At 41.2% G+C, this 16024-nt stretch overlaps 1 protein-coding gene across 1 annotated transcript in view; it reads right to left on the reverse strand.

Annotated features, from left to right (window-relative positions):
* Positions 1-16024, reverse strand: part of DENND5B (DENN domain containing 5B) — a 106173-nt gene that overhangs the window by 46944 nt on the left and 43205 nt on the right. The window contains exons 2-3 of the mRNA XM_054632136.2: positions 10131-10240; positions 4341-5007 (exon numbers count right to left, since the gene is read on the reverse strand). Of these exons, the coding sequence (XP_054488111.2) occupies positions 4341-5007; positions 10131-10240 (777 nt within the window). The remainder of the gene's footprint in view (positions 1-4340; positions 5008-10130; positions 10241-16024) is intronic.

Consider the following 16024-nt stretch of genomic DNA (forward strand, 5'->3'; position numbering starts at 1 on the left):
ATGTTTTGTTACTTATCCTTTGGAAATTGTAGTAGCTGTTGAAGAGTGGACAGAAGCAAGACCTTCCATCTGCACAATTGCACGGGAGAGCTGTGCTTTGAATAAAGGGCACTTAGAAGAGCACTGCAAAGACTGCACCCAGAAGAATTGCAGAGAAAGCATGTCTAATCCCTCCCCTTGGTTTTCAAAGCCCAAATATTGAAAACTTGCCCTATTTAATCTTAAAAAAAATTCTCTATATGCAGAAGGAAGGAATGAAAATATTCTCTATACACAGAACCTGAAGCTGCAGGAGTTCACATAGAGTGAAGGCAATTTTAGGTACATGTTTCCACACCACCTTTGCAGACCAAAGTTGGCACTTCCCACCAGCAGCTGTTGTGATTAACTCCCTGGAAGTCCACACAGTCTCCAGGAGCAGTAAGGGCTGATCATTTCAGTCTTACCACTGAGGTGCAAGCACAGGTCTCTGCCAGTTACTCAGCCATGCAGTCCAAAACATATGGGAACAAAGCAGCTTAAAAACTGAGCTCATCATTCTTTGCTGCCAGTCTCTCTTCAGCCCTCTGCTCAACCACCACAGCTGTGAAGTGAAGGTACAATCCACTACAATCCCTGCATTTTCCCAAGTGATGGGGTACCAGTCACCCCTAAGACACCATCAACGGTGCAACTGGATACCCAAAGAGGACTGTAGCAGCCATGGTACAAACAGCCACTCAGTGCTCCTGTCCCCAAGGCAGAGCTGTGCCAGACACTCTCATATCATGCTGGGAACACATCCAGAGCAAGCTGGATAAAGTCACCCAACACCCTCACCTCTTCATTGACTTAGATGCCTTTGTTCAGGCTGCTGGAAGCATTATGCCCCAGGGTTAAAAATAAACTTTTTCATCCTCAACTCCTAGTTCCCTTGAGAAAAAACACTTCAGAAAAGCCAGTACAGTCTCTGTGCAACCTTTGTGCCAGCCTTTCACTGCTGTTATTATCAGCTAGGCTTCTTTGTATGGTTGGGGTTGTGCAACAATTTATATTTTCACTCCACTTTCCAAAAGAAGCCTTTATTCTACAGAAGAACTAAATTTTTGACAAGCTTAAATGAAAAGCTTCCTTCCAACAGGTCTAGGAGAACCACAAAAAAGTCAGTTTACATTTCCCATATGTGTTAACAGCAGCTCTCACTGAAATAGTTTAGTGAACTGAAGTAGGTTTTGCTCCAGCTCTGATTTCTTGAGCATTACATGATTATGTTAGTGAATTGTGATTTTGTGTAAATAATGCTGTCTTGCTTGAAATTGCAACCAGAGGATCTTCTACTAATCTCTTGTTGAGTTTGAGAAGGTTGCAGGGAGGCCAGGCCTCTGGAAACACAGTCCAATGAGTCCACCCTCTTTAAAGCAGAAAAGCAAAGAAGGGTGAACTTGCAAAATGCCTCTCTCATTTGTTATTTTGGAACAAGAGATATGTCAGCCAAAGCATTTTCATCTTTTGCCTTGAAAGAACTAGGGAGCTAAGAAAGTTTTTCTCCCCAATGGATCTCATGTCACCATTACATTTTCTGAAAAATCCCTTTGCCAGGATTTCTTCTTCTGGGAAGCTGAGAAGCCTCAGAGAAAAATGAAAAGAATAATTACCTGATTGCTTCTGCCGTGTTTTGCTGCTTTGGAATGTGGTTTGGACATTGTTTACCAACTGGTCATTGTTTTATTAGTTTCATGTGAATTGTTTTTACTTAATAACCAATCACATCCAGCTGTGTCAGGACTCTGGTGAGGGTCACAAGTTTTTCATTAGAATCTTGTTAAGCTTTCTGTATGTATCCTTTCTCTATTCTTTAGTATAGTTTTAGTATAGAATTCTTTAATAAAATATCATAAAATAATAAATTAGCCTTCAAAGAACATGGAGTCAGATTCATCATTTCCTTCCTGACACGGGGGACCCTGAAAATACCACAATCTCAAAGCTGAAGAGAGCAGATTTGGGTACATTCTAGGCTGGTTGTATTTCAAATCGGAAGATAGCTGCTGTTTTCTTTTTCAGGAATTGAAAGACTGACATTTAAAAGAAGCCTCAGTGCACAATTAGGCAAGCACTCAGCTATCAGGGTATGCCAAAACTGAGGCTTTGCACTTGCCCTCCACTCCACATTCCTCACCTCTGGGAACCAGCATTACGCTGCTATTTACATAATCACAGAATTTCCCTAACACAGCTATATACTTTCCCCCATGCACCATCAAATTGTGTCTGTGTTAGACAGGCAAGTAAAAGTCATGTCAAGGACATCCCTAGATTCACAAATAGAAAAGAAGAGTGGGGGAAGAAAAAATTCTGAAATTTGAAGGGTGGAAAGGATTACTTCTCACTATCTCACTTTTCTTTTAAACAAACGCCACACAATGAAACCAAAAAACAAGTAATAAACCTTTAAATCATAAGCAATAATTGGAAGAACAACATTTATCTAACATCTGGTGGACATGAAGGCTGAATCAAAATTATTTAGTAGATACTTTGTATCTGTCTCAATGACTATTACAAAAGTAATGCATATGGAGGCTGCTCTCCACATGCACAAAATATTACTAAAATGTAACCTGACAAGCACATTTTTCCTAATGCTGCTATCTTTCAGTGAGAAAGAAAAAAGAAAAACACCATTCTCAGTTCTCAGCGAGTCTATAAGCTGGGACCAGGGTGGTACTGATGAGCAGGGATGGGTGAGAGGCATTTCAGTGGTGCTGCTGTTTAATATCAAACCCCAGTGCAAAGTGGCAAAGGCAGCATGATTCAACCTGAGGAAGAAAGGGGATAACTGCACACACACACAGAGAAGCAGGAGGGAGGGGAAAAGCAGCCTAATCAAAACTAACAGCAGGATTTCTGCTCACACTTCAAACTGAGAGAAGATAAAACCTTTCATTTTCAGTTCTTGAAAGCAAACCCCTGGAGTCCATGTGGAGAAGAGCTCTGCAAAGAACTACCAACCCTTTGAATTCAGTCATTTGCAGAAGAACTACCCTTTTCCCACCTCCCTGAACATTGCTCCCCATTCTCAGTCATTTAGTTATTAGCATTACCATTACACACCTCCTGACCTTTTCTTTTATATGACAAACCCAAGCAATCCCTTCTGGAGTCTGAAGGTTCATTATCCATACCCATTTCAGCCCATTTCCCATCCTCTCTCCCTGCTCCATTTCAAGATGTCTGCCGCTCAAACCACTTCTCTTGACAAAGCCTAGATATTCAGCATCTTTTCCTCTTTTCACTAAAAGGCATCCTGGCTCCAGGTTTTTCATTCTCCTTGATGAAACCACTCCCCCCACCCCCAATTGCTCTGATGCACATTTTCCTAATTTAGGGTCAGAATCAGAGATGCCATTTGGGAACCCAAATTACACAAACAGGCTTCCAGTGAGACTTAGAGGAACACCCAAAAAGTCTGAACATCCCCTTGAAAGTCAGCAGGAAAACTTGACCTTGACATGTTGGGCATCCCAACACCACCAGGACCACACTCACAGGAACCAAAATCTTGGAGGAAACAGTAATAGGAGTGTGAAATCCCAAAGCATGCCCAGTGCTAAGTCAGGATTCCCCAAACCTGCAGCAGAGTGTTGCGCTACTACAGAAAGACACAACCATAAGAGAAAAGGTTTGCAAAACCACATTTTCCAAAGCTTGCTGGCACACTTCAACATGGAACATGGACAGGCTCTGTGCAAGCAAACTTCTGCCAATGCTTGGCCAATTCAATCTTAGCATTTTTGTCAGCAACATTCCCAAATACCTCAAGCAGGACTAAAAAAAGGAATGACCAGTAGTTCCACTCAGTTTCAAAACCCATTAAATATTTAGCCTCCGAGTGCTAAAACACTCAGTGTTTTAACAAGAACATATCCAATGTATGGGAAGCAGGAAATTACACTAGACTTCAATATGCTGCTGAAATTTGAAAAACAAAGTAGCAGCAAGAGTGTCTTCTGCAAGATCTATTATTTTCTGCTGGTATTTCTGAAGAAGATAGGATTAATTTCATGCTGTCTTGCATGATCAAGGGCAGTGTGAGGATAATAATCAAATGTATTTTATTGCTAGCTGCAGCAAGTGATAAATACAATGCATAATTAAACAAGCAGCACCTAGACTGCCTGGAGGAAACAATTATTTAGTGCTTCCATTAGGATACACTCATTTCTCTCATTTTTTCAATGCATTCTCACATTTCAAAAATCAACCTTAGCTCCATATAACAGGAAATCCTACAAGCTCCTGTGGCTGCAGCTGCCCAGGAACTGCCTGCTGGAAACAGACATTGCTGGATGAGTGCCCACCTTGTGAGTACAGAAGGATCTGCATCTCCAGAAGAACACAGGTGAAGACCTGGACCAGGTTCTCCAGGCCCAGCAGCTCGAAGACCTCCCTCAGAGGGTAGTCAGAGAGGGGCAGCTCGTTGGGCCCAGGTCTCTGGCAGATGATGGGCTCATAAACCCCATAAAACTTGAGCGACCTGCCTGGGGGCGGCAGGGGCACCTCGTAGAGGATGTTGTGGATGTAGCTCTCCAGGGGCAGAGGTGGAGGCTGCTGGGAGGTCACTGCCTTGTAGAGCTGGATCAGGAACTTCTTGCAGGCTTGCATGAAGGGCAGAGGGGTGATGAGGCAGATGCACTTGGAGACGTAGAGCGTGTCCCTGCTGATGTCGTAGGAGTTGTAGCGCTGGAGCTTGGCGAGGGACGTGGCGTCGCCCTCGTCGATGCTGCTGGCCAGGGAGTCCATGCTGCAGGAGGAGGAGGCGCAGACGCTGCTGTACTGCTCTGCGTTGTGCATCTGGTACAGCGTCTGCATGGCTGTGCAGATCTGCTTGCTCGTGACCTCCTCGTAGAAGGTGAGCACAAAGCCGTACGTGCGGGAGCCGTCCTCCCGGGTGATGATGAACGAGTGCAGTTGCGGGTCCCTGTTATCCGCCTGCGTCCTGAAGGACAGCCCCTTGGGCATACACAGCTAAGAGGGGAGAACAGAAATTGACAGAGTTACCTAAGACACAACTTCATTTTGCTGGTTTTGCTGTACAGGCACGTTCTATTCATCCCCTGCATCACAACAAGCCATTTAGCTTTAAAAAAAAAAAAGTATCCAAGAACAAAACCACTGATGCTACTTAAGAGGGAGACATGACTGAAGAAAGGAAAGCACCCTCCAAAATAACCCATCCATTAAGTCATTACGGCTCATTTTCATTACTTGCTGAAACTGTTTTCACTACTAAATTGTCTTTGTGCCATTTATTTAAGCATCATATAAAAACATCCAGCTCTGCTCTCATTTGCATATATATGCCCACAGTACTCTAAAAATCAGAGAGTGAAGGAAGCATCTTATACCACTGGATTTAAATTACATAGACTTCTTGGAATTCTTTGATCTTCCCTAATTTTCTGGGGGAAGAAAACAACAAACAAACCAAACCCCAGCTGACTGGCAGCTATTACATTTACTTTCTTCTCTAAGTGCTACCAAATAGCTTAGACTGGATAAAAGGAGGACAGGGAGGGAAACACCCAAAATCTATGAAAGCCTCATTTTTGATTTACCACTCAGCAAAATCCCTTGCAGTGATTCTGTTACACTGAGTGTTTCTCTGAAGCATGGCCCTAGTGATAAATTAAGGCATTTTTCCAGACATTTGGGAATGTTATCAACCATCTAATACAAAATAACAAACATCCAGCAAAACTCGTTTGAATTGTGCATCAGCAGGAAACTGCTCATGTTCTAGTTAAATAAGTATATTTATAAACAAAGGACTATAGCTTTATTTGTACCATCTGAAGAAATAAAAAGAAAGAAGAGAAGGAGAATCTTCAAAGTGTTCCTTTTCAAAAAAGGCAACAGTAAAAGCCAACTTGACCACAGTATGTGAACCTAGGCACAACTGAGTGCATCCCCTACCCTAATGTCTCACCTTGAGCAGGAATAAACTCCTCTGGTGCTGGAAGAGGTCAGAAGAAATAACTAGGTATTTTCAGGCACATCCTACCCTGAACTTCAGCAGTGTACCTTGCAGAGACCATTCAAGAGCCTGGTAAAGCTGGGAATTAGGCAAGTGGTCCAGACTCCACAACAGGCTATCAGACCCCTAAATTATCTAGGACAGCTCTTATGTATTGCTCAAAAAGGTAATGTGTAGGGAAATAAGTAGCCTGGAGTTGGCAGAAGAATTTAATTCAATTGATGGCTTTGCTGACACAAACCATGAAATTGCAGCTTGAACTATTTCTGAAGAGCAGCCACATTTTTATTCAAGAGCTTTTTTATTGAGGCATTAACAGCAGTGCCATGGTTAAGGCTTCTCCAATAAAGAAGTAGTAAAAATTCTTGTTTCACACTTTATTTAAATTTATTCTCCACAGTAAATATCTCTCTTAACCTCATTTTTTGTCAGGCTTCTTTAATAAAAATTTAATTCTAGAATGTGGGATTTCAATGATGGCTGTAAGTGTTATCAAAGCCAACCAGGCTGAAATCACAGGCTTAAATCTCAATGCTATCAGAGATTAAATTTTCTTCACTTTACAGAAAAATACCTGGACAAGCAAATTAGATATACTATTACAATCAGGCACAGATAGGCATCAGGGAAATTCAGATCAGCTGAGACTGTTTCAGAAGGCTGTTTAAATAAATTTCCTCCAAGCCTTAATTATTATTCCCTTATCCTTTGTATACTGGGTAAGCACACACAAAGGGATGCCCATCTATTAAGTTTCAGCCACAACTTGACACATGCAGAATATTGACCTTTTAAGACCCTGGCTGCAAACCTTGCCCCAGAGACTCCTGCTGTTGTCACACCTATAAGAGGACACTGGAAAAAGCAGAGGGGGGAAAAAAAAAAAAAAAAAAAAGATGGGAAGAACCGAGACAGGAGGAATGACCAGGAGTCACTTAAGAAGCTAAGATCAAAAGGAAGAGCCTGTAATAATTTTCCAGCAATACAGAAAGCTTTGAATTTGTGGTTAATGCAAGAAAACTTTCATCTCAGTGCCTCGGACATCAATCACTTCCCATCTCATCTGTGTCACACATGCCACAGGAGAGTGCTGGGAGAAGCTTGGGATGTGCTAAGGGGGGGTGAAATTTTAGCCTGCTGGTATGAATCTGGCTCACTAATGCTGAGAACACAGTCAGTCACCTGCATTGAATCTTTGTATAAACACTGAAAACTACCCAAGATTACTGATCAAAGGACAGCATTTTGGTTTTACTTTTCTATTTGTATTTAAATGTATCCATCAGCAGAAAACCATGTAATTACACCAGATTTGCAATAAGGCTTATAACCAAGATCGTTTGTAAAAACAAAAGGAAGATGCACCAGGATAGATAAAGAAGTATCAGCCAATCCATAACCTGTCTCTGGAAGTCCTGAGCAGGAGATACCTCTTCCCCAAGCACAGAGGCAGGACACACACACATCCCATAATCCCTCCCTCCTTCTCCCAGCCATCATCATTTGCAGGTATTTCTGACCCAAAGGTCCCCTCTGGACCACTCTCCACCAGCACTGGTTCACCTCCTCTCCACTAGATCTTTCATTTCCCTTTTTAAGCCTCTTTCTCATGTTCACAACATGCTGTGGCAGCAAGCTCCATACCCAAACTGCACTGCGGGCGAGGGGGTGGAGAGAAAGATGCTTTGCTTTTGTTTGTGTTAAAGCCTGCTCCTTCAAATTCCACCAGGGAACCTCTAGTTCTTTTATTTCAGTACATGAGACATTAAACAGATAATGCTTCCTCGAGTTTCAGAAATACAGGCAAAGATTTATATACCTTGGTGAATCAGAGGATTAAAATAGGAACCTTATATTCTAAATATTTCTGTATCTCTTTACTGAGAACATTAGTTTGGTACAACACTTACTTGCAGAATGGCCACAGAAGATGGTGTGTGAGGTTAGGCAGGGAAAATCACAAAAAACAGCAGGGGGAGAGACACAATTTCCTATTAAAGAGAACTCTGTACTTTGACATATACTTTGAAACAGAGAGAAAACATGACTCCTTTGCAGCTTGATTGCTTGGAACTTCAGGGGGCTATTTTTAAAACAACAGGATGGTTCCAGAAGGCAATTGAAATTCCTTAGGCATCCAGCAAAGCCAGAGTTCTCACAAGTTACCCTTCAAGGATTCATGCATTTTCTTCTCTGAGGAAAATTGCTTCTGGAAGCTCACATAAAGCAAACACATAGGCAGAACTAATACAGCAAGGCAAGATCAGAAAGGCCAATAATTGCCTCAAGAGATTCCATGGAGGTGGATATTACTTAAAATTATGTTTCGGATCAAAACAATAAAGAAGTTTTCAAAAAGATAATTTAAAAGATCATTAAATACTGCTGCTGTTAGTAAATGCTTTCTTTTTCTCCAAGACACATTGCAAATGAAAGATGTGTTCAAGGCAGCTCAGTTCAATTATTCTAATAGGTCTCTTGCTGGTTTTAGCATTCCATTTTTGTCCAATACTGTGATCACACTTCATGAATATTAGACATTCTCCACTGTAACGTGAGAGACAAATAACACAGCAATTCCAGCTGCTTTATTCCTGCTGCACACCCCTCATTACTTCATACTGGAACTCCCCCAACGCAAAGGCAGGACTAAAAGGCATAAATAACCTTGGCAGTTGAGCTATTACCATCTTAACTGCTGAGGAAGCATTGCTCTGAGTCCTTCATGCCTTCTCTATCAGCACAGGGATGTGGAGACCAGCCCAAATACCACCCCAACTCCAGCAGAGCACATTTGGAAGCAGAAGACAGAAATCCCCAGCTGTCAGCAGGCAGAGGGAGTGGCCAGGCTCATCTCTGCCCTTCTGTGCAAGTGCAGGGCCACAGTATCAGCTCTCTGTGTCTCTGCTGCTCCCAGCTTCTGTGCTTTCCTGTTAAATATCTGTCAGAATGCTAAAAATAAAATTCAGTGGAAATTGACATGAACTCCAGATTTCTACATCTTCATGACTGCAGGGAAGCTCCAAATGCATTTTTTGCATTTGCAAAAGCCAACTTAATGTGGGTTTTATGTATTCCCCACCTCTCCATCTGCTGGGTGAGGGCCAGGAGATTCTCCTGACTTCTCACTTGCACCACACAATGAGGTCAGCTCTGTTTTGAAGCAGGTCATGTGCTGTCCTGCCTTCCTCAAATGCAAAGCTCATCTAACCTAGACTGGGGGAAGGGCCTCCCTAATTTTCCAATGTTGACTTAGACACAACTCACATTTTTGAAAACAGCTATAATATTGTTCAGTGTTACTGTCACAACAATTGATGACTTTTAAAGTAAGAAACATATGGCATTTTCTGTACTGGGAAGCTCAAATACCAGTGATCTGTTGTCTTTGTCAGGTTATGTTCTTAACAAGTGCTTTGGTGATTTTGGAATCATCCTTTAATTACCAGGGCTTCAGAAAAATTCCCAGTGCATCATCAGTATTTCAGCTGTCACTGCCCCCACTCCAGGAACTGTTTTTCCCCTCCTTTCCCAGTCCATGGGACTCAGCCACACAGATGTTTACATCGAATACAACTGAGAGGAAAGAGATGTACAGGAGATGTACAGGTGCAGAGGTGCCATCAAAAGTGATGACCCAGCAAAAGCTGTGCTTTAGCTAAGTTCCAGCTTCTGCACAAAGATTGCTCTTTCCCTTGTCTGCAGAATCAAGGTGTTTTGTACTCCAAAACCTCACATGGATATCAGGATGTTAAAAATTCCTTGGTTTGCCCCCTTCCTACCTGGGGATAGGTATCCCTAGGTGACCCCACCCCTTCTCAGCCAGTCCCTGGGATGCTGCTTGGACTTGTTCTATCACGCAGCACACTCAGGACTAACGAGGGAATGCAGCACTTTGCTTTTGTTGTGCCTGAAAGTATTCTGTGTTTTCACAACACCTCTTCCTCTACAGCTTTCCATGCAGCATGCCCAGTGAGTGCTCTTAGTCCCAGCAGAAGCACCACAGCCACAAGAACACAAGAGCATCACAAGGGCTGGCTGGAAACAACCCAGGAGCCTCTCGAGAGCCGACACTGTTGGTAACAATTTGAGAAGAGAGTTTTTCTCTACCTACCATGTTGACAGCATCCTGGTCAAAGGGGTTCCACTCAATGTTCTGAGGATAATGGGCCAAAACTTTGGACTTGAAGGTTCTTCTTAGGGGACTCTGGTCGAAATTCTCTCCTGCAACAAATGAAGAAATAATGACTCGAAACAGCACCGAGGCTTCAGAGAGAGCTGACTTGGGTTTTCCTTTTTTTTTTAATCAAATCTGATGGACATTTTGACTCTCAGAGGTACTACTTTTAAAAGAGAAATAGAAAATATTCCCATTCAGTCTGACCTTACCCTCTTTCCCACAAAATCTTACTGCAGTTGCAACACAGCTTCCAGTTTAGTATTTACAGAATGGAAATAAATCGTCAAGAGAAAAATCACTGCCGAAATTTTACAGAAAAACACCTTGCAATCAACTGGATCCTTGACCTTCTCCAAAGCTTGAGTATCGAGAGACAGCTTTACTTAGTCAGTGAAAGAGCACTTTCCCTCAAGTTTGTCAGAAGCTGTCTTTAAGGTCAATAAAAATATGAGCACCTCTTGGCTATTATAAATTATTCAAGCATTCATTATAGAGGATATTTTTTACACCATGTGAAAATTAAACATTTATTTTTTCTACATCAAATTTCAAGGACATACTTTCTCCACACAAAGAATCCAGCAAGTGCAAAGAGGAAGACTGAAATTAGACTTCAAGCAGAAATGCATCCAGTTATCAGCATACAAATACTGTATTTCACAGTGATGTTGTTAATGGAGCTCTCCCCACTGGATTGTCTATAGCATGCAAAACAGTAATCAAACCAAGGAGTTCTTAAAATTTATTAATTAAGTGACCATCTATTACACTATCACACAAAACCAGCTCTTCCAACAGCATTAATAGGCAAGTGCATTCTGAGAAAGGGTTTTAAATCTTTTCCTTCCCAAGTAATCTCTAAGATTTTAAAGATATTGTTATTTTTATACAACACTTATTTTGAACACAGGATCTAGACACACTGCAGCATCATAGTAGTGGAATCATCACCCTTGGAAGTGTTCAAAAACATGTGGATTTGGCATTTGGGGATATGTTTTAGTAGCAAAAAGGCAGTGCAAGGTCTAATGGTAGGATTTGATAATCTCCTCAAGCTGAGACCAAGTACACCAAAACCAGAGACCATTTCTCTATTTCAGAACACAGCAGTAGAAAAACCTCTTATTTTGGTCCAAAAGTTCTTTGCAGAGCCATTAAAGACACAGTGTCATCCACCAACTCTCAAAATTTCACAAAATAAAGATCCTACCAAGCAAAGCCAGCAAAAATTTTCTCTCCAGGTATGTACTTAGACATACTCAGCAACACTTTTAGTTCTTAGAATCAAACAGTAATTAACATGCTTGCATAATCAAACAAATATGCACGAGGTTATTTCCCAATTAGCTCTTCAATCATTTCACATCTGACAGAGTTTACTGTGACTTGGCAGAAAGGCAGGTATTTGATACTAAATTTATTTGGTTGCTTCTACTAAAAGGTAGAAGAGAATATCTGGATGACTTAATGAAGTTCTCTACTGCTAGCAGTAAGTGACTGCTGAAGTTTAAATTTCTTTAATGGTTTCCTTTCTCATGACAAAAAAAAATTAGAAAAAGTTTTGGCTATCAAGTATAAGCATTGCTTTAAGAAATCCATCTGCCCAAAACCAGCAGTTACAACGTCCCTGCAGGCTGACAACATGGATTCATTTTATCCAGGAAAATAAATGGCACAAACAACTTACCCTCATAGAGTCTCTGCAGCGTTTGCATTTTACCATTCCAGTAGTTTAAGAAAAATAGAAACTTTAGGTAAAACACACATAGAGAAAATGCTATTCTCTCAATCAGTGATCATGAGGAAAAAGCAAAGAGCCAAGACACCACACTGGAGTAAAATCAACCTGTCATTAGCTTGAGGGGACATGACATTGCACCCTCCATACAAAGCTGCTTCACAGAAAGACAAGGAGGGCAAGCTTTTAGAGGAGATACATAAATTAGAAAAAAAACAATACAAGGATGTGACAGGAGCAGCCTGTGTGTGAGGGTGAAATGCCATCATTTGCCCAAACTAGCAGGAAACACCCCAACTCCCAGCAAAACCAGATGAAAAGCACGGACCACACCAGCCAGCTCCACACTGACAGGCAGCTGGAAGAGAATCACAGGGAGCAGAATCTTCTTGGCAAAGATGAGGGAAGGGATCTGGACTGAAAGGTTCCTGATCCTCTCAGCTCTCAGCCTTGGTAGCTCCGAACTGCTGAGTCACACGTGGCACAGAGAATCCACTGAGCTGTTACTCTAGATGAACAGTGTATTTTCATTAAACCTCCCACATGCTTCTAAGTGCTTCTTTGCTAACTTTCCAAACAGGATTAGCAAGGCACATTTAAACTGAACCAAGTATTAAAAGCAAATTGAATCCATTTGCTAAAATACCAATGGCCAGATAACACTACTATATGGACAGGAACATTGTATCTGATGTGTGCTGCCCATGCAAACAGCACAACTCTCAGAGGCAAATTTAAAAATTGGGTTTGAATTCAATCCCTTTGCTTTCAGGATATTTTTTTAAAAAATCAAGTAGTTTTAAAAACTGTGTAAAATGTGTCAGATTCAGCTTCCATTTCATTTGGATACTACATCCTGCTAATGGTACTCTCAAACAACTTGTGCCTTCCTTTAAGGAGCTGGCTTTTAAAAGGACATTTAGTTTCAAATTACAAGCAAATAGTGAAGCAATGGATGCTAGATCAAGAAAACACTGTGCTACTTTGATTTCAAAACAAAAAGATTGCTCAAAATTAGAAAACAAGCCTGATCTGTGTTTTGGATGAAAGATACAATTACTAGGGAAATGCAGCTACAGTCATGAAGCTGTTAATCACCATGACTTTCATAAGAGTGATCCTACATAAAAATTTAGTGATCTTCAGGTTTAAACAGATCTGTTTCAATTATTGTCACAGTGACAGAGGCACACAAAGCTTTGTACCAAATAGGCAGAGGCATCTTCCACCCTCTGGTCCAGGGAATGCCAGCTATCTGTCACTCCTTCCAAGCTCTGGAACACAGACAGGAATGCCTGTGACTACAGAAACAAAAATATCTTTTATTCCTTTAGAGGAACGCACTGGGAGCACAGCTATGCACAGAGCTCATGGTGACCACCTCTGTGATAGCCACCACTAATTAAAAGTGCTCAGCACACCCAGCTATGGCCTCTCCCTGCAGACGGAATTTTGTTAAGCTTATTTAATAACAGGATGACCCTGCACGAGAAGCAAATAATACACAATGTGTGAGTGAGAAAACAATGTGGGCACAGGAATAACAGTGCTTGGCTGGGGAGCAAGCAAGCTGTTAATTGTCAGGCTCAGGAACTGGTTAGTTTAAGTAGTGCAGAACTGCTCTGCTGCTTTTCTTCCATGCCTCCTCAGGATGCCAAGGTGGCAGGGAGAGGTTGATCAGAGTTCAAGGACATTGTAACTCAAAGCTCTTATTTCTGACCTCACATTCTCATAGCAGAGGATGGAGTTGATAAGAAAAGGAGGACTGGGACAAGGCAGACAAAGCAGTTTTCATTCCAAAGCTTTAAAATCTGAGTTGCCTGTAAGACAGTAGTGGATTTTGGGGGGCTGAGGAGGAGTGTCATGGATATATTTTCTGAAAAATCCTTTCATTAGTATTTTTTTTGTCCTGAGAAGCCTCAGAGGAAAAGAAAAACAATAATTATCTGCTGCTGTGGAATGCAACAGGTGGATCTGTGATTGGTCTCATGTGGCTGTTTCTCATTAATGGCCAATCACAATCCAGCTGTCTCAGACTCTCTGCTCAGTCACAAGATTTTATCATTCTTTTCCAATCCTTTCCTTTGCTAGCCTCCTGATGAAATCTTCTATTTCTTTAGGATAGTTTTAATATATCATTTTCTTTTAATATAATATATATCATAAAATAATAAATCAGCCTTCTGAAACATGGAGTCAACATTCTCATCTCTTCCCTCGTCCTGGGACCGCTGTGAACAGCGCCACAGAAGAGGGCAGTGTCTAATCATCCTTTTGTATGCCAATAAAGGAATTAATGGATCATATTTAAGCAGGAAACCATAGGGGGATGTGTACCCTATCAATACATCTAAGTTATTTGGAAATTTTTGGGGGCTATGTGTCTATGTGAACCTCACCAGTATTGCTATTTAAATCTATACTGCAAAATAAACTTCCCTGAAGCGTCAGGAAACTTTGTGTCTCTGTAGCAGGATTTGGTAGAGCTGAACCTTCCAGTCCCCCATATTCACAAATCCACATAACTAAGCCTTGTTAGATTTCTGGGTAAGTATCCTGTAAAATGGCCTCATGCAAGATATTGTTCAGTCTATTATGCACAGAGATCTAGCACAGTCTCCTCTCCACCAATATAGTGACAATATACTGACATCACTAGTGGGATTTTGCTGGAGAACCACATCTGCCAAGAGAGCTTCAAGAAATAGAACAGAAATTTCCAAATATTGATTTAAATTAGGCAAAATAATTAAGAAGTCCAAGAGGTTTGGTTTTGATTTGGCTCTGTGATTTTCAATTTGATTCAAGAGGAGTTAGAAGACTGAAAATAAAGAAATAGATAGGTCCTGATCATTGTTTTATCCTTAACCCCTCTTTACCTGAGGTTTTGTCTGCAGTGTCTGAGCTCTTGCCATGGAGATCTGCTTGCAGATATTGGTACAAGACTACACAACATAACAAACAGAAATAATAAAAGCAAATATGAGCAAAATGAAAATATATACAATGTACTGGGGAAGGGAAAAAACATGAATCAGACATTAAATATTCCCCCTCACAATCTCACTTCCCCCAGCTACTGGCAAAGGGTAAATCCACACGATAAATAAAACCTTCCAGGACTGGATTACTGTAGAGGTGTTGAATGCAATGACAGACATGGCAGAAATACTTGTCAAAATTAGTAACAAGATTAAATTCTCAGTACTTCAAACAACACACTGCTTTACAGCTTCCCTATTATGAAAGACATCTTTGTTCACATATTGAACCCTTCTAGAGCCTGAGAAACTCAGGGGAAAAAACACATCAGTCCTTCAGCTAGTGTTGAGCTAAACCCAAAAAGTTTTATATAGGATAATACTGTTAGCTATGTTGTTACACCTTCAATCCTCTATTGCATTTTCAGGACTTACTGAAGTTACCTAATAGCTCTATTCATCATTTCTGTCTCATAATAGGGAGTTTTTAGACTAAGATTTGAAGAAATAAGCTATGTTTTGGACTTGGATGAACAATTTTAATGTGTTCCAGCAACAGCTACCACTTCTAAAGGAAGAGCTTCCTGCTAGCATGTCTACCTGAGGCTTTTTCTAACTGGTTTGCTCATCTCCTGCAGACAAACAAAAACGTCTCCACAGATGCTTTGGCATTTCTGTGTCAAAAAAAAGTCACATCCACACACTACACAAAGGCATCACACAATCCCCCTCAAGTTCAATCTTTTTAGAGCTGGCACCTATGTTAAAGCTGCAATAGCAGTGACCTCTCTGGTGATTCACTCTCTAGGCATAAATTCAGAGTAGTTCTGCTACAACCTCCTACTTGAGTGTCAATCCAGACACCAGTGCAGAGGACACAGATAGTTCTGCCAAGGCCAGATTTTTTGGGAAGGCAACCCTCAGCAGAGGGCACAGGAGCTCTTTCAACAGAGATTTTCAGATGTGAATATGTATTTTAGAACAATTTTCTTTAGAAGGCACCTGAAGATAGCCCACACTCAAACCTGCAGGTTGATGCTTCTCCACCCCATATGCATAAGTAATTTCATTCTAATTTTGAGCTGTTTGAACTAAAAAGTTGCATAAGT

Source organism: Agelaius phoeniceus, chromosome 5 (assembly GCF_051311805.1).
Source record: "Agelaius phoeniceus isolate bAgePho1 chromosome 5, bAgePho1.hap1, whole genome shotgun sequence".
Lineage (NCBI taxonomy): Eukaryota > Metazoa > Chordata > Aves > Passeriformes > Icteridae > Agelaius > Agelaius phoeniceus.